Source organism: Coenobita brevimanus, chromosome 110, assembly GCF_032717465.1.
Source record: "Coenobita brevimanus isolate Jiangsu-jjx chromosome 110, ASM3271746v2, whole genome shotgun sequence".
In the NCBI taxonomy this organism is placed as follows: domain Eukaryota; kingdom Metazoa; phylum Arthropoda; class Malacostraca; order Decapoda; family Coenobitidae; genus Coenobita; species Coenobita brevimanus.
Genome location: NC_137063.1, coordinates 33,071,893 through 33,092,047, shown reverse-complemented (window position 1 = coordinate 33,092,047; position 20,155 = coordinate 33,071,893). Strand labels below are relative to the sequence as shown.

At 43.0% G+C, this 20,155-nt stretch overlaps 1 protein-coding gene and 1 pseudogene across 1 annotated transcript in view; both read right to left on the bottom strand.

Moving 5' to 3' along the window:
- Positions 1 to 20,155, bottom strand: part of Ack (activated Cdc42 kinase) — a 438,035-nt gene that overhangs the window by 225,381 nt on the left and 192,499 nt on the right. Inside the window, exons 8-9 of the mRNA XM_080286247.1 lie at positions 13,758 to 13,921; positions 4,254 to 4,411 (exon numbers count right to left, since the gene is read on the bottom strand). Of these exons, the coding sequence (XP_080142373.1) occupies positions 4,254 to 4,411; positions 13,758 to 13,921 (322 nt within the window). The remainder of the gene's footprint in view (positions 1 to 4,253; positions 4,412 to 13,757; positions 13,922 to 20,155) is intronic.
- On the bottom strand, positions 1,352 to 1,471 carry LOC145417624 (5S ribosomal RNA; annotated as a pseudogene).

Here is a 20,155-nt window from a genome sequence, read left to right as displayed (position 1 = left end):
CGGAGAGCAAATAATTAGTATTATTTAATACGATTTAATTACTGCAATATGAGTGTGTTAACATAACACGCACAGAGCTCCAAGAAGTGGGCGAAATCCGCAGAGTTCACCTTTAGCACGATCACCCCCGGTCCAACACGGTCATACTGGACATTCCCATGATCATGATAGCCAATGAAAACTTCTGATCAAGTAGCCTTCCCCGCCCGCTATCATGACGTGATCGTGATGCCGCCCAATTAAAAACGCTTCTGCTGTCACGTGATGTTTGGTTTAAATTTCTCCCGCCACAGCACCACTCAGTTGCATAATTCGCATTGGAAGGTGCTTTTTTCTTGCTGCATTTTCTGCCCTTGTTACTGCATTTTACCCTGCTCACGATGCCTAGGAAGCCTTCTGAGAACCCCAAGAAGCGTCGGCACCTCCCTCAGGCCACCAAGCTAGAAAGCATCGAGAGGAAGAAGAAAGGGGAGAGGAAAGTTGACATTGCCAAGGCCTACAACATGAATGAAGCCAACATGAGGACCATAATAAAAAACCAGGACAAGATCCTGGCAGCAATGAAGGCTTACAGAGTGCTAGGACAGGTAGAAGCAGGACCTTCCATGGCTGTGGACGAAGATAGTGATTCTGAGAGTGATTTCGAAGGATTTATGAGGGAGGTTGAGGAGGAGCAGCAGCCATTACCCACTAGTGACGCCAGCAGCCATCCTCCGGGGACCCAGTAGGACTACCTACAGCCTTGGATACCACCTTCCATTCCCAGCAAGCCCACCAACACTATCCTAAAAGGTTAGTTATCATTCATAGCACAGTACCATTTATTATAATTACAATAGTACCAATATATGTATAGGTATATGGTAGGTATTTAGGGTGACTTTTCCTAGGGTTGCTGACATAATTCATTTTTCCCCACAAGCTCTATTGTTTGTCCAACATGTTTTTGGTCCAACACGGGACCCATGCATGACAATATTACAGTGTTGGACGCGAGGGTACTGTATATATATATATATATATATATACAGTACAATCCCAGCTATCCGGTATCCAGACAAACAGAATACTCAGAAAAACGGGAAAATTCAAGGGCTGGTAAAAATGTCAGTAAGTTATAACTGCGCCAATTTGAATGGACCGCCAAACCGCCGTTTGATCGTGTCTTGCGAGGCTGGGTGAAGTCAGACAAAGCGAGGTGAAGGCATTTCCGGCTAATGTAAATCCCTAGCCATCCATCCATCCATTGCCAGACGCCATGTATCCCAAACGGGGTGGTCAAGTGCTTAGAGTTAATTGTTTTACAGGGAGGGGCACTAATCCTCCACCAACCCCACTTGACACGTAGGGATGCCAACAGCATCTGGTGTTCCCAGGCGGTCACCCATCCAAGTACTAACCAGACCCAACGTTGCTTAACTTCGCTGATCGGACGGGAAGCGGTGTACTCAACGTGGCAAATCCTCTTAACCACCCCTCCTCTCCCCCTCTTTCCCCTACTTGAATTCAGTCATCCTCCACACCCTCAAAAAATCACCAGTCTGCTTTTTGCCACCAGACAGTAAACAAGCTCTCTTGTTATTGTGTTCCTCTGATAGATGGTAATTTGTACACTTCAAAATGCCTAAAGTGCAAACTAAACGTAAGCGTATCATGCTTACCTTGAAACAGAAGCTGGACATATGCAACAGACTTGAAAAAGGCGAACATTATAAAACACTAGCAAATTGCTAGACATTGCAAGCACGTGCGTTATGACCATGGTGTGTGTTTACAAGGCAGTTTTTCAGGCGGAATCTCTTAGTGTAACCCCTAATGTGACTGGTGAGTACCTGAACTGTATTTACTGCTGTGATAGCCTTTGTATAGATTTGACTTGAAAATCAGAAATACGGGAAAAATCTGTAACCAGGAAGGTAAATTCCCCAAGCCACCTGGTTAACTGGGATTGTACTGTATATATATAATTATATATATATAATATATATATGTATATAAATATATATATATATATATATATATATATATATATATATATATGGAGCCCTGTGGTACAGTGGTAGTGTGCATTTCGCACGCTGGTGAGCATGGGTTCGCCTCCCGCCAGAGTTGTAAAAACTTTGGGAAGCGTTCACCAAACCACTGGCTACTTTGGCGGACACAAGGGGTGCTGTGTTTGAACCAGTGTCGCATACTAGTATGCTTCCACCCAATTGGCTTAAGGCAGGCTGATTACACTTGATTCACACACTACACACACATCCAAAGCCACAACAACGTCACACTCACAAGCACTTCTCACCCTACATGCAGTCTCTACCAGACAGCCCAAGCCACTGGGTAGAGATATATTGGCTGTATTGTCCCTGCTTCGCTAGGGATAGGCTGGTCCTGCAGTGGACCTTAACGGCTGATGATGATGTGTATATATATATATATTAGTGGTAGGTGGGGGCGCTCACCATCCACTCACTCAATGTAGTGCTGCTCTTGGGTGTCTGCCCTTTCATCTCCTTGATCCTTCTTTCCTTCCATTCTCTTCTGTCTTTCTTTCCTTCATTCTTTCCTCTTCCTTCTGCCTATGGGTGACTCTACACTGAGTGACAAGCCAAATAGTTTCCTGTACACCAGGAAACCATTTACTACACTGGGTGGTAACCATATAGCCAAATTTTGGCGCCTGGTGGTTTAGTGGGTAATGACAGGGCTCCAGTCGGACTGAGCCGGTGAAGGTTTATGTCCAAGGGATGGTTGGGGTTTATTGCTCACATAATGCCACTCAGGGATGAGTGAGGCTGGTTACTTTCATCTTAAATGTCAGGACCAACTTGCCTAGCCCCAGGCTCCTATGCTCCTCATGGGGCAACGTAGGATTGGATGATGGATGGATGGATGGATGGATATATATATATATATATATATATATATATATATGTTATTGCTTAGCATGAACATGATTACCATGAGGTTTCACATAACCTACCTCATGTAATACAAAGATTCTACTATAGTGTGCTATGGAACTTTCTTTTTCTTTTTTCCCTCTTCAGTCCAGTGAATAACTGGTTAAGGTAATTCCTCACATGATACTGCAACTGTGTTCTTACTATTGTTCATTCATTCATTCTTTCATCATCCAATCCTACATTGCCACACGAGGAGTGTAGGAGCCTGGGGCGAGGCAAGTTGGTCCCGACATTTAAGATGACAGTAACAAGCCTCACTCATCCCTGAATGGCATTATGTGAGCAATAAACCCCAACAAACCCTTGGATATAAACCTTCATCAGCTCAATCCGATTGGAGCTCCGTAAATACCCACTAAACCACCAGGCGCCAAAGTTTTGGTTATATGGTTACCATCCAGCATAGTAAATGATTTCCTGGTGTACAGGAAACCATTTGGCTTGTCACTCGGTGTAAAGTCACCCACAGGCAGAAGGATGAGGAAAGAATGAAGGTAAGACAGAAGAGGGAGTGTAAAGTCACCTGTAGGCAGAAGGACAAGAAAAGAATGAAGGAAAGAATGACAGAAGAAGATGGAAGGAAAGAAGGATAGAGAAGAAGAAAGGGCAGACACCTAAGAGCAGCACTACATCGAGTGAGTGGATTGTGAGCGTCCCCACCTACCATTGTTCTGCATGAAAATTGTATTAAGCATGGATTGTATGTCATGAGGAAAGATTGAAACTTCAGATAGTGAAATATGTTCATGGCCAGAAATAATTATCAAAATGAATTTATTGTTCTGATGGGTGTATCGGTATGCATTGTTTACTGGCCATAACTACCCACTGTTATGGAAACAGTGATATGTAATAACTCATTTCCACTCCTCTCACTCTGAGCTAGTGTCCTTGCAACAGTCAAAGCTTCAACTTTCATATGCTAGAGTAGTGAACACAATGCTGTCATGTAACGACTGCTTTACTTCCATGCTAACTTGCCTATTTTTTACTGCTCTATGTACCTGCAACTGGTCTTCCTTGCTGTACACTTTCTTGCACTGCAAACCTCTAAACTTCCATCCTTGCTCATCAAACTACCTAAATACTCAACAGCACTCACATTCTCTAGTTCCTTACCATTCAGCTTCTGTGACATCATATCTTCATGCTTCTCAAAAAAAAAATGGTTGGCTTCTCTGAAAGTTTCTGACTTCAAAGTTCATAAGCCACAGAGCAACTTTTCATAATTCAATCAGTATTTGTAGTCTCCTTCCCTCTCCAGTCACCATTTTTTTTTTCCCTTACCAGCCATCAATGACAGCCAACAGATCCCCGACCTCGATTTTGAGCCGCCCCTCCTCATCCTGTGGCTGGATGGCCTTCATCACACTCGGCATCATGCCCGATACTCGGTCGTAGATCTGGCTGAATGTTGGTCTCTTTTCAGGTTCACGCTGCCAGCACTAGGGGAGGGGGAAATAAAAAATAAACAAAGAGGAGCTGCCAATATATGAAAGAAAAACCTTGACTCAAATAAAATAATTCACTTGTAGCAGAAACAAATTAAAAAGACATCATGTTATTGAAATGATTAACTCTATCTTATGTAACGACTTCTGTACCTTCTATCTACAACAGACCCTCGTTATACGTTGAACTGGAATGCGACGAATTGCTTATATGATGATTATAATCCTGTACAAAGCCTCACTGGCTGATAATGGTTGATATATGATCACTGTCTTTGATTATGAGATTGCCCACACACATGTCTACAGTTATTTGTTTGCTCAAAGATGGCCTTTGCATACATCACTGTCGGGTATGTTAGTGTCAGTAATGGAACAATAAAGTGGTGATGAAGTTCAAGCAGCATATGAAATGCAGTGAAGTGAAATTATTACCGGATAAGGTGAGTTAGAAACTTGTTTTTGTACTTATTTTTGGTAGTATGCTGCAAGTGAAATAACAACCATTTTTGGTAAGATGGAAACTTATTTTTAGACTTAGTTGGGTGGATGGCCCTTGGCAAAAAACATATCCCCACTTATTCCATTTTATAATTGACTCAATATAAGATAAATTGTGGTGCGATGGACTTTTTCAAAAATATCATCATAAAATGAGGCCATGCTGTATCTAACTACAAGGTATCATCCAATTCTTTTTTGTCCCAATAGGAACACGGGGACGTAGGACTAAGCTACTCAGTTCCAATATTTTACAATAAAGGTGACTGGCCATGCTCACTCAAGCAGCATTACATGGGCAATAAAACTTAAACACCCTCTGGATGTAAAACCTTATAGGTCTCATCCAGTAAGTCCCATTACAGTAAGGTCCTGTTATACATTTGTTCAGGATGTGATAAATCAATTGACTACATTCACTGTGATTGTCTCCCATTCGTCCCATTTCGTGTATGCAAAGCCACTGAAACACCACTGCTATTGCCAAATAGTGGTGCAAGTGCCTAACCCTAACATGCAGTGAGTGTGTGATATTAAATAAATAGATAACCTTTTGGTATGAAACAATTAAACTTGTAGTAAACTTTCAATAATCTGTCATCGCAATATCCGGCCCAGCACAGTATCCAGTGCTGTTAGCTTTGCTCTATTAAAGCAATATCCAGCAAAAATATGCAACATCCAGCACCAAAACAGGATGTAACCAGCAGTTCTTAGAATATCCGGTGCCGAAATAGGAAGTAGCCAGCAGTTCTATGCAATATCCTGCAGCATGGCGTATCAACTGGCTCATACGCGGTAGCCAAAAGGCGTCTAGAAAAACCCCGCAACGTGCCACCTAATCAGAACTTGTTGCGGGAGCGGCCCTAGCAGCACGCTCAGCTTACCATCGCTCTCTCATTCCCTCTCATGGATCTCATTCAGTGGAGATGTATCTATCCAGTCTCCTCTTGTGACCATGTGGTGGAAAAACCCAAGTGCTAAGACTTACTCTGTGGCCTCCCATGCCTTGCTCATTGTTGTTGCAGAGTTTGTGGCCTCTCAGTGCTTCATGTCCTAGTGCTCTACTGTGGTTCTGAAATTACTGTACACATAATTACTGACACTAAACCACACATGATTAAGTGCACTGTACTGTACTGCATGGTGTACAACTCTATCCTCCACTGATGCCAACACTAGGTGAGTACATAGTATACTATGTACTGTATTACTGTACTGCATCAATACTTTATTGTATTTTATGTTTAATTTTCAGCTTTTACTAAGGGAAAAGTTTTGGGATAGAAAGTTGAGAAAAGCAAGACGAACAAATCCATTTAATAAAAGGCATGCTCTTCATTAGTGGAAAATGTGAGGTACCCATACGGTTTTCGATTTAACAAACCAATGCTAACTACCAACGAACTTACAAGACCTTACAGTACCTCGGTAAGTTCACCCTGTAAAATGTTATTCATAAAAACATGGAAAAAACAAACTACAGTACAATAATCCCTATAATAACCGGATGCCCAATTCCCGGACACCCCAATTTCTGGACAGTTTGGGCCCAGGCCTGGGGGGGGGGGGGATTCAGCCATATTTTGAACTTGGCACGTGGCACCGAACAGCTGTGTTTTGCCTCATACTTCTGCCGACGTCCGCCAGGGCAATGCTGCCTCCTCCCCATTTCCTGCTTACCCATCGTCGGGAGTGCATGTTCGTAACCATGGCCGCCCATGTGCTCGGTTTTTAGTGGTGCCCTACCTCTTGCAGGCCCTGTTGTTCCTCTGCTGCCTCTTACTCATGTGTGTGACAATAGCCCCACCCCCCAAGAAGAGGAAACGAGTGGTTCTGACTCTGGAGAAGAAGAGGAAGATATTGGACAAGGTGGACGTGGGATGGTCGACGTCTTGCATCCTCCAAGAATTCAACCTGGCCCACTCTATCTTGTTTAATATCAAGAAATCCCAGGAAAAACTCACCCAGCACATGGCAGACTTTGCATCAAAGACCAAACACAATGCACAGAGGTTTGCAGAAATTGACCGCTCCACACTGACAACAACGCGCTGCTGGTGTGATGGTGCGTGGAGTTGAATGCTGCTGCCGAGAAGTTCGCCAAGCTACACAAAACACTTCAAGGCATCCGAGGGTTGGCTCTTCGCTTTCAAGTTGCGACACAGACTTACCAACCGTAAAGCCCATGGCGATGCTCTGGATGCCAACAAGGAGGGAGTAGAGGAGTTTCGGCACAAGGTGAAGGCCCTGATCAACAGGGAGAGCCTCACTCTCGGTCAAGTCTACAACGCTGACGAAACTGGTCTATTCTATCGCTTGCTGCCAATGAACACTCTAGCAGAGGAGACAGAGACGTGTGTACCTGGCCGCAAGCTCTCCAAGCAGTGGATATCTGCCTTGTATTGTGCCAATGCTAATGGCATCCACCGGCTCAAGCCCATTGTTGTTGGCTGCACAAAGAGGTCTTGGTGCCTTTGAGGGGTGGCGGACGTCCTTCCTGTCGTATGGTACCATTCTGTGAAGGCTTGGTTCACAGCCAAGATCTTCAAAGACTGGTTTCACTAACACTTCATCAAAGAGGTTATGCATTACCTGATGAACACACTGGGAATCCCGCTTGACCAGGTAAAGGCTCTCCTTCTCTTGGAGAATGCATCTGCGCATCCATCTGACAAGGAGTTTGTGGCTGAGAATGGCCACATTAGGTGCATGTTTTAGCCACCTAATACGACTGCTGTCATCCAACCTATGGACCAAGGAGTGATCATGGTAACAAAGAGGCTGTAACGTCGGAAGTTCCTGGAAGAGGCGATGGTTGTTCTCGAAGATGAGGACGAGCTCTGGGATGGACAGGACACGTGAGGCCAGAGAACTGTGGAAAACCTTCACTGCTGCAACCTCAAGTCAGCCATCTACAACTGGGCTAGTGCATGAAGGAATGTCTCTGTCAAGACTCTGGAAAGTGGTTGGTCTCTTCTGCTTCTCGGAGCTGGTGTGGTGCACGACTTTCTAGGTTTTGACGTGGATGACTTCCAAGCAAGTCTTCGTGCGGCTGGTGAAGAGGTTGATGTGGACAAACTGCGTGAGTGGTTGGATGTGGATGAAGTGTGTGAGTGGTTGGATGTGGATGAAATGCGTGAGTGGCTGGATGTGGATGAAGTGCGTGAGTGGTTGGATGTGGATGAAGTGCGTGAGTGGCTGGATGTGGACGAAGTGCATGAGTGGTTGGATGACGACGAGGGTGATCATGGATATCAGATCATGTCTGATATCGAGATCGCATCTTCAGTTGCAGGTACAAGTACCCAGTTTGAAGTTTCCGATAAGGACAGCAAGGATGATGAGGACTCCTCTCAGCGTGCCACTACTCCAGCCATCCCCAAGCTGAGCGCACTCCGGGAGCATGTCGAGTTCGTTCCTGACTACCTAGAGCACTCAGACTGCAACAGGGAGATGGGGCCCCTGGGACTTGTGGAGGAAGTGTGCGCTTTTAGGCAGCGCATCATTAATCGCCAGAATCACTGTTCCTTACATCAATCAACCATTGACACTTTCATCAGGCTCCTGACCCACACCGTGCCCAGCATAGGCTCCACACCATTGCCTTCCCAAGACAGACCTTCCACTTCCGAGCCACAGCCCAGCACATCGGCCACAATGGAGTTGCCACTGGACATGAGTTTGCAGCTATCGTCAGAGTCGTCTGCAGTGGGTAGTCCATCACCACGACCCAGTGATGTGCCCCTCAGCCACCTGCAACACCTACTCTCCAACTCTGACGGTGAATAAACAGCAAAAACTCGCCACTAGACCACTCAGGAATTTACAGTGTTGTGCAGTATAAAGAACAGGATGTGCAGGATTTAGAAATCAGAATTCAGAGTGCAAGGATTAAGTGCAGAGTGCTACTCTACAGTGGTGAATTTCAAGTGCACAGCAAGTAAGAAAAGAATGTGTAGTGTTAAGGAATTGGAATTCAGGACGCAAAGGCTTAAGTGCAGAGTGTAACAATGGTGAGTTTCACGTGGAGTGCAAGTAAGAAAAGAATGAGCAGTGTTAAGAAATTAGAATTCAGAGTGCAGAGGATTAAGTGCAGTGCAACACTGGATTACTGTAGGTGCTTCAGGTGTACCTTTGTACTGTCAGAGTCTAAGAGGAGGTGGGTTATTCTTCGTGACAGCCATGGACGTGTTGTAAGTACCCTGGATACTGCTAAATATTTTCCATACTCACCTCTAAATCCTCATTCTCTGGTTCCTTTTCTTTATTTCATGCTTTCTGTTCCTTATCTGTGTGAACAGGGTCTTAAATAGATGCTATGCATGTCCGGTAGGGAGTTATGTAGGTGATTTTCTGAGTTGGGCTGGGCCAGGGTCCATAAGTACCTGTCCAGGAGGCATTTTCCCAATTTCTGGACAAACCCAATTTCCAGACATGCCTTTGGCTCTAGTACATCAGATATTGGAGGGATTACTGTAAAGAAATAAATCTTGAGCATTTATTGGTGAACTGATGATTTGGAAAGCAGTGTCGTACAGTAGAATTACTGTGATTCCCTTGCTCACAGTTATGTTTACGGCTATGGACCACCAAATTATTCCTCACTTGAACGCCCCCATTCCACCCCTTACTTGCCACTCAGCTGCCTCGCAGATAATACAGTAAAAATGTACGAATTGCAAGCACAGTAATTTTATCCAACAAAGCAAACCTACACTTCTATCTGCTAGATTTTATGTTCTCTGTCAGTGCAAATGCATTCTGAGATCATGCATTTATTGATCTTAAAACACATTTGCACTGGCAGAGAAGATAAAATCTAGCTGACAGAAATGAAGGTTTGCTATGTTGGATTAAATTACTAGGCTTGCAATTCATACATATTTACTATATTATCTGCAAAACAGTTAAGTGGCAAGTAAACGGTGGAATGACAGTGGTAGGATGAGGTATAAACTAACGGGCCACAACCGTATACACAACTGTGAGCAAGGGAGCTGTGATAATTCTACTGTACAACACTTCTTTCCAAATCATAAGTTCTCCAACAAATACTCAAATTTATTTAATTTATTCTTCCATGCAATTTGTACATATTCACTCTATTATCTGCAAAACAGCTGAGTGGCGTGTAAGAGGTGAAGTGATGGCAGTCAGGTGATTAATAAATTGGTGGGCTGCAGCCATATACACAACTGTAAGGAAGTCGTGATAATGCTACTGTACAACATTTTTTCTAAATCATCAGTTCACCAATAAATGCTAAAGATTTACTTCTTTAGTTTATTTTTCCATGTGTTATGAATAAAATAACAAATAACGTTTAACACTACATTATTGTGGGCTGATGACGTGCTGACACGTCATTTCTTAGCCAACAGACTCCGGGCCGACGACGTAGTGGTGCGTCATTTGTTTAGCGATTTTTCATGGCTCAAATACATGGTACAACAACATGATGAACATGCCAGACATGCACAAGTATTTTGCTGGAAACCTCCTCAGCCTGGAAACAGGGCGGAAGAGTTATGCAAGGCTGGCGCGGTGTAGTGTTAACAAAATGAACTTACCATGTTCATTTTGCACTACTACATAACACTGCAATCATGTGTGTTATGTCTATGGGGTGTGTGTAAGAGGCTGTGTTTCAAAAGAAATTACTGTATTTGTTTGGCCCTCAATACAAGCTGTATTGTACATACGGCAATTATATAGCCTATGTATAAGAGTACAGATGGTCCCTGACTTACGACTGGGTTATGTTCCTAGAAACTGATTGTAAGTGGAATTTATTTTAAGTCAAAAAAGCATTTAATATACCTAACCAACCAAACATCATGACCTAGCCAAGCCTACCTTAAACATGCTCAGAACACTTACATTAGCCCACAGTTGGACAAAATCATTAACACAAAGCCTATTTTATAATACAGTGTTGAATATCTCATGTAATTGATTGAATACTGTACTGAGATCATCAACTGCGAAAGTTCAAGCTCGCGTGCAATGGCCATTACAGGCTTGCTGCCTACATGCTAGGCAATAATCTTGAGTTTCATCTCAAGAGGAACCTCTTCTCCTTACCAGTAGTAGGAGAGGCAGATGGGCATTTCACAGACATGACAGATGTACAAAACACAACACAGATACAGGGGGGTAAAAAAAAAAAAAAAAAAAACACACACACACACACTAGCAGGCCGCGGATGAGATGGAGGGATGGGGTGGAGAGGTATATGAGAGAGGGGGGTGTGAGTTGGGAGAAGGGCAGTGAAATGGCAGGGGACAGGGTAACGTGGAGGCAATTTGTTTGTGGCCACCCCAAACAGGATTGAGGTGTCTGGCAATAGATAGATAGACACACTAGCAACACAGTACTGGGGGGGGTATTTAAAAAAAAAAAAAAAAAAAAAAAAAAAAAAAAAATTTCAACACAGTACAATGTAGAGTATCGGTTGTTTACACTCATGACTGCGGGGCAGACTGGGAGGTACGGTTTGCTGCCACTGCCCATTACCACACAAGAGTATTGTACTGCATATCGCTAGCCTGGGAGAAGATCAAAATTCAAATATCAAAGTACGGTTACCATCGTAAAGTCGAAAAATCGTAGTTCAACTGATTGTAAAACAGGGATAGTCTATATATATAAGATGCCTGGGAAAAACAAGTAACTGGGAAGGTATATTCCCCAAGCTCCCTGGTTAACTGAGATTGTACCGTACAGTATTACTGTACTGTACCAATAGTGTATTGTACACCCACTGCAAACTGACTTTGGACCTAAACACAGAATTGCTGTGGGAGAGTTGTCTGTCTTTGCTTTGTGTTTCCACCTCTACCAAGTGAATTTTTGGGGCAAGAAGTAACTGGCAACTCCTCTTGCGTTGACGGGAGGTGGTGAAACACTCAGCGCATCAGTGCTTGCCCAGAAGAGAGAGTGGAAGTATATGTTCCCATAGCCCCAAGCTTGCACCTCCCTCCATTTTCATATGCATTACTGTTAGCCCTGTTATTTTTCTAGAGTCGAGTTGTCATGCCTGGAAAATACTGCTCAAGGGATGAGCGGGTCCGTATCATTGCATGGAGGCAGGATAATGTCCCTATCAACACAATCTGTGAACATACTAGATGTGCAAAGTCGACCGTCATGAAGATTCTTGCTGCAGCTCGTGGCCTGCCACCTGATATCATACCAGAGCACAAGCATGGCAGTGGAAAGAAGAGGATGACTTCCAGAGGTACAGATACACTTCAGAAGAGGGACATAATCAACAATCCTCAATTGACAGCTGCAGAATTGAAGAGAATGCATCTCCAGCAGTTGCAAGACATCTCAATTCGAACTATCCAACACCGCCTGCAGAAAAAGCTGGGTTTGCCAAGCCACACCACAGCCAAGAAACCGCTTGTCACTGACCGCATGAAGCAGCGGTGCATTCAGTTTGCCAAGATGTATGCACACTGCACATCGAATGAGTGGAGAAAAGTAATGTTTTCCGATGAAAGCACATTTCAAGTGTTCCAGGTGCATTTTGCCAAGGTTCATTGCCCTGCCTCCTGCAGTCTTGATGACCCTGCTTACACGGTGCCGACTGTTGAGCACCCACAATCAGTAATGGTATGGGGATGTTTCTCAGGTGAAATGGGAAGGGGAGGCCTCTACTTTCTTCCTAAGAACTTGATGATGAATGGTGGCCGGTACATTCAAGCTCTGAAAGATCATTTGTTAAACTTTTTTGCTATTCATGGGTGCGACTTTTTCATGCATGACTCAGCCCATGTTACAAGTCAAGAAAGGCGACAAAATGGCTTCACGATAATCGGACTGAGGTCCTCGACTGGCCCGGCAACAGTCTGGATCTAAATCCGATAGAAAACTACTAAGCAAAGATGAAGAAAATCATGGCAGAGAAGAAGACACCCAATTTGGACAACCTCAAGACTGAACTGATAAATGTGTGGTGAAAAGAAATGTCCTTAGATTACTTTAGAGATCTGAGTGATTCCATGCCTAAACACATCCAACTGGTCCTGAAAAACAAGGGAAACATGATTTCATATTAATGAATGGCATTTCATGAACAAACATTGTGATATACTATGATTTCTGTGTTTTTTAATACCTTGCGGAGGGAGGTCCTAAGTTAATTTGCGGTAGCTGTGTCTTATATTTAGTTTTCATCTTTTACTCATGGGAAAGACAGAAGGTTGTGACAGACAGTAACACAGTATCTGGCTTGATGCCATATGTTGACCCAATGGGGAAGTACTGAGCAATATCCGGTGTTTCACTTTATTCACCATGGGGATTGAATGATTTAAAGCAGATAACTGAGAGTTTACTGTAACTTGGAAATCACGTTTGGCATGGATACCGCCCCTAATGGAAAGCGTGATGCTACTGAGGGCACTGAGGGCATGCCTAAAAGGATAAGGTTTTTTGAGATTTTAGGTTATAAGGTCCTTGGCCCCCTCCCTGTCCCCACTGAACCAATGTTATATCAACCCTGGCATGCTATAAATCATTCTGCAGTGAGTTATTATTTGACCTAACTCTGTTGTATACTGGGGAATAACTGTAATCCACTAGTCCACTATGTACCATTCGATTATATGGTTCCCACCAAATGTAGTCAAAGGTTTCCTGAAACTTGTCACTCAGTGTAGTCACCTGAAGGCACCACTACATCGTGAGTAAATGGTAGGCATTCCCACTTACCACCAACTTATGTGTTTTACTTTGGCTAATGCCAGATGATTTTATGGTACTCAGTGCTGAGAAACCTCCTGAGGTCTGATCATTAACTATCATTAATTATCCTTTCAATCTCACCTGCAGGAGGAGACTATACATATCGAGCGGGCAGGCAAGTGGACAGGGCAAGCGCTCTCCCTCCTGGTCAATCTTCTTGAGGATCTGCTGGCCATTGAGCCCCACCCATGGGTCCTCCCCAAACGAGAACGTCTCCCACAGTGTCACTCCATACATCCACACATCTGCTGACATGGATATCAGGAAATACTGTTATCACTATATAGTATTATTATGAGTACGTTCTCCAAAGTCACGTTTTAATATTAAGTTTTCAATAAAAATTTAAATAATTGCCTGGTAACATTTTATTAGTACCTATGAAGCTGAAAAGCCAGTTCCTCACAATTTATAATACAGTAACAATTGTATGAGAAGGGGGTGATTTTTGGAGCACATCCTTGACTTATAGTAAGGACTTCTTGTACATCCACACATCTGTTAAAATGAATATCAGTAAATACTGTCATCACTCCATACATCCACACAATGTCACTTCATACATTCCACACCATCACAACATATTCACACCTCGTCATTCCATACGTCCACAGTCACTCTGTACTGTACATCCTCACACAATCACATCACTTATCCACACATCACCACTCCACACATCCACACAGCATCATTCAGTACATTCACACAGCATCACTTCATAAATCACTACTACACATAACACACATCACCACTCCCTACATCTAGGTGTTTGTTGGAGTGGACATCAGACATACAGTACTGCTATCACTTTATTCAGTCAACCCTCTATATCAAACCTCATTAAACTGAACTTTGGCAATACTGACCACCCTGACCCTACCAAACAACTTCAATATACATATTGAACCACAGGTCAATACAGTAAGAGGACACAGCTGTCACACCAAGCAAAAGGTAAAGGACAATTTTTGTTGTTTTTTTCTGTTCTGCTTTTTATTATGACTGATATACAGTACATTACTTCCCTACACTGTATCAGTGTACATAATATAAATGCATACAAAACTGAAATATAACCATGAATATGTGAAATTCCATTAGGTATCACACAAATAAGATTCAGTGTACATAGTACCTCGAATCTACATAGCTTACCCTACAGAATGTCGGTTATATGAAACAAATGGATATATCATCAGTTTCTTCCTCCAACTCATGACTGGACTGTCACACTGCCATACTACAGAACTTCTGCTTATCAAAAATCTTTTATTCCCCGAACTGCATCTCTTTGGAACTTGCTTCCTCTCAGTGGTTTCCCCCCAAACTTCAACCTCCAGCTGTTCAAGTCTAACTGTTACAGGTCTTTTAATGAATGGAGGATGCCTGTAATCTGGTGTATGGATTTTGTTTTTTTTCAAATATTTTTCCTTCCACTGTTCTACAGAAAACAAAAAAAGATGTTCAATTTAACAAGGGCCCACTGTAATCCATGTGTCTGATGAACTGGACTTTTACACCTTAACACTGAGGCTGCAGATGGCTTTTATTTGGCAAATTTAGGGTCTATCATGGTGTGTTTTTTCCTGCATTTTTATGGTCTTAAACTTCTTTTATATCACTGTCTTATATCTGTTTTACCTATACACCCATACCCCAATTTTCGGCAGCACTGTGTACCAGTGGGAGTGTTCGGTTGGCGTGCATGTCACATATCAAAATAATTTTCCCCATAAGAAAGAAAAGCCCGAGATATGTTCCAGGCCCATATCCCAACTCTCACATACCTTACTCAATCAAGAGGGACTGATACAGAAACGCCATAGGAAATGTTATTATCCTCAAAAACAATACTCCATCCATCCATTCATCCATCATCCAATCCTATGTTGCCCCATAAGGAGAGCAGAAGCCTGGGGCTAGGCAAGTTGGTCCTGACATTTAAGATGAGAGTGACCAGCCTCACACATCCCTGAGTGGCATTAAGTGAGAAATAAACTCCAACCACCCCTTGGATATAAACCTACAGAAACTCAATATGATTGGAGCACCTTAATTACCCACTAAACCCTCAGGCACCATAATTTGGTTGTATGGTTACCACCCAGCGCAGTAAATGGTTTCCTGGTATACAGGAAACCATTTGGCTTGTCACTCAGTGTAAAGTCACCCACATGCAGAAGGAAGAGGAAAGAATGAAGGAAAGAAAGACAGAAAAGGAAAGGGCAGACAACCAAAGTAGCACTACACTGAGTGAATGGATGGTGAGCACCTCCACCTACCGCCAAAAATACTACTGCTAAAAAAATGAGACATCAAACTTTCAAACATCACATGCAGGAAGGTAAGGTAGGTGGGACGTGCTGTCTGAGATGCTTTAGGAAACTGACAAGTGACAGGCAGGCCACTGGCAGCGCAACAAGCAGGGATGGGGGTGGGTGGGGGGATGGGGAGGGAGACAAGCAGAGGTGGGAGAGGGTGGGGGGACTGAAGCTAGACATGCTGGAATGGGGGTGGGGGAGGGTGGGGGGATGGGGAGGGAGACAAGAAGGGATGGAGGAAGGTGGGGGGACATGGAGGGAGACAAGAAAGCCAAACTACCCTACTACCCTCTCCCCATCCAGTCTCACTGACTCACTCTCTCACTGGCTCACTCTCTCACTCACTCTCATTAACTCTCTCTCACTGATTCACTCTCTTACACTCACTGATGGACTGACTCACTCATTCATTTGCTCTCTCTCTCTCTCTCACACACACACACATACACATACACACATTCAGGAGACAAGCTGGGGTGGGGGAGGGTTGGGGGATGGGGAGTTAGACAATTGGGGGTGGAAGAGGGCAGGGGGATGAAGTGAAAGACACGTCTGGCAGTGCTAGGCATGGTAGGGGATGGAGGAGGGATGGGGAGAGAAGAAAGGGGATGAAGGGAGGACAGGTTGACCCATGTGTACCACCACATCCTGTTCTGCCATGCTCGTTTTAAACCTGGGGAGGGATGGAGTGTTCAGACTAGCAAATCGATGGCTGTTCGGATTGTGGGAATGTTCCCCCACTACTTTTCTTCACTCTAGCGAATCGTCTGTTGTCGACACATCAGAAACCAAGGTATGGGTGTATACTGTAAACTATGCCCATAGAATGCATATTTGTAGTCTAGGTGGGGTCACAGGTGGTCTATACTAAGCAAGTTATGGTTAAAAGTTAGATTTTTACAAAGGGGTCAAGAAAGGAGGTTGTGCATTTGTAATTCTTATTTCAAACACAAAAATGCATATAAATATACATGGTGGGGAGGAAATGGGGATCATGTTGAAAGGAGCCTGACTGAGTATGTGCTCGCAGAAAAATCATTGCTGGGATACGTTGCTGATATGAAGGCAGTGAGAGACCGATGTGAAGGTTTGTCAGAGCATATGATTGTGGTAGGCATGCCCAAGCTGAGAAGAGTGATGTGGATAAAGAGAGAGAAGAGAAGCAGGGAGAGAGACTGAAGGTCAAGAAGCTGAGGATCAAAGAAATGGCAGATGAATACAGGGGGAGGAGTCAAAATCAGTGGATTGGAATGAAATGGATCAGGACAGCTTATGGAATGCATACAGGGAGTGCTTACTTAGGAATGCGTAAGTGGTGCATGGTGTGGCAAGAGTAACAACAAAGAAAAAAGGTACGGCACGGTGGGATGAAGAGGTTAAGAGAGCAATGGAGAAAAAGAGGAAGAAGTGACTAGAGTGGATTCAAAGAAGGGGCTCATTTGAAATAAGAACTGAATATACCGAGAGCAACAAGAGCATACAGAGACTAGTGAGTAGGGAAAAAAAGGAGTTAAATGATGATCTGGGAAGAAAAATGAATGCAATTTACACTAAAAATAGGAAGTTATTCTGGAAGGAGATGCGGAGATGTAGAAGTGACAGTGGAAAGAAATGTGACAGCGTGAAATATGTAAGTGGTGATTTAACCCATGAGGATGAAGTAAGGACCAGATGCAAAAAATATTCTGAGAGTCTGATAAGTGGAAATGGAGAGAGCAAAGCGACTGTTAACATGACTGGTTTTGGGCGCATACAGAGAAGGAATGCAGTGCCAGGAAACATGACACAGAGGTGAAGAATGCTTTGAAGCAGCTGAAAAATGGAAAAGCAGCTGGGGTTGATGAGGTGTATGCAGAGATGATTAAGCATAGTGGAGACAGTGGAATGAAATGATTGTTGGAGATACATAAGAAGGCATGGAGGAATGAATCTGTGCCAGTAGAGTGGAAAAAGGCTGTTATTGTACCCCTGTGCACAAATAAATGGTGATGGAAGTAAGTGCAAGATTTATTGTGGCATAAGCCTATTGAGTGTTGCTGGGAAGGTATATGGAAGAATTATGATAAAGTAAGAGATATATCAGAAGTCCTAGTGAGTGACGAACAGGGCTGCTTTAGGAGGGGCAATGATGCATGGATCAAATATTTGCAGTGAGACAGATACTGGAGAAGGCTTGTGGAAAGGACTCTAAAGTATTTATGACATTCATGGATCTGAAAAAAGCATACAACAAAGCAGATAGAATAGGACTGTGGAAGGTTTTGTGCATGTACAACATAGATGGTAAGCTGCTAGGTGCCGACAAGTTTTTATGATGGTAGTGTGGCATATGTATGGGTAAATGGGCATCTAAGCGAATAGTTTACGATCAATGTGGGCATGCGACAAGGTTGTGTGATATCTCCAAGGCTGTTCAATATATATAAAGATGGGGTGATGAGAAAATTAAAAACACGAGTAATGGAGAGAGGGATAGTGTTGGTAATAAATGGTGATAGATGGAATACCTCAAATATGTTGTATGCTGATGATGCAATGCTATTTGCAAACACCAGACAAGAGCTTGACAGGCTAGTGCAGAGTTTTGTAGATGTCTGTGAGCATCGTGCCCCGGGAGTAAATGTAGATAAGAGTTAAGTGATGGTTACTGAGAGAATGTGACTCCCAGTATGAGGTTACTGTGACTAGAGAGAGACTAGAATTGGTGAAAGAGTTCAAATACAAGGGTACATTTTTTTTTTTTTATAAATAACAGAATGAAGGAAGGAAAAACAAATGAGTAAAAAAAAAAAATAATCCATGCACCAGATTACTGGTGTCCCCTGTTCATAAAATATCTGTAACAGTTAGACTTGAACAGTTGTGGATTGAAATTTGGAGGGGAAACAACTCTGGGGAAGAGAGTTCCAGCGAGATGCAGTTCGGGGAATGAAAGAATTCTGATAAGCAGAAGTTCTGCAATAAGGCTGAGTGACATTCCAGTCATGAGCGCTACCAGATGCCTGTGTAGCATGAAGGAAGGCATGGAGAGGTGGCACCATGGACGCAACTTCGTCTGAGCATTTGCCAAAAAAATATCTGTAAAATAATGCAAGGGAGGCAACATTCCTTCTTACTTGCAGGGGAGGTAGCTTATATGTAATAGCAGGGTTGTTAATGATTCTAACAGCTTTGTTCTGAATTTTGTGTAGTTGTCTTAATGCAACCTCCCCACAACCATTCCACAAGGGTGAGCAATATTCAAGCTGAGAGAGCACATGACTCTTATAAATTATAGCTAACTGCTCATCGGCAAAGAAGTTACGGACTCTGTATAATAATCCAAGTTTCTTTGAGACAGTTTTAGCAAGTGATCTGACATGAGAGGTCCAGCTGAGGGCACTGTTAAGTGAGACGCCAAGAATTTCAATACTTTTGGAGATGGGAATATTGGTAGCACTGAAGGTAATGTACGAATCTGGCAATATCTTTCAATTAGTAAACTGTACATATATTTAGTTTTACTAACATTAAAAGAGACAAGGTTGTTTTGTCCCCATTCACTGAATGTAGATAGATCTTGATTTATGGAGATGGCTGTACTGAGTTGAGAGGTAGAGATATTAGAATTTGTAAATGGATGTCTGAGTGTGAATGAACTATGTAGCGTTGAGTCATCTGCATATGAGTAAATGGGATTGTGGGTGACAGATAAGAGATCATTAATATGAACCAGAAATAGGGTTGGCACCAGAACTGATCCCTGTGGCACGCCAGCATTAACTGAGTGGAAATTAGAATATACATCATCTACTTTTACTCTTATTTTCCTGTCACTAAGATATGAAGAAATCAAAGGAACAAAAGATGTTAGTCCATAGCAAGGGAGTTTGGACAGCAGGGAATGGTGCCATACTCTGTTGAAAGCTTTAGAGATATCAAGAGCTACTGCATGAGTTTCTCCAAAAAGATCAATTTACTGATGGATGGTATGAGTTAAGAGATTATGTCAATGGTGGATCTTTCGTGGCAAAAACCACATTGTCTATCACTAATTAAGTTGTTGGATTCAAGATGTTTAACAATGTGCTTTTTAATTAAAGTTTCAATATCCTTACCAAGAGAAGATGTGACAGCTATTGGTCTGTAATTGGTGGGGTCAGACTAACTTCCTTTCTT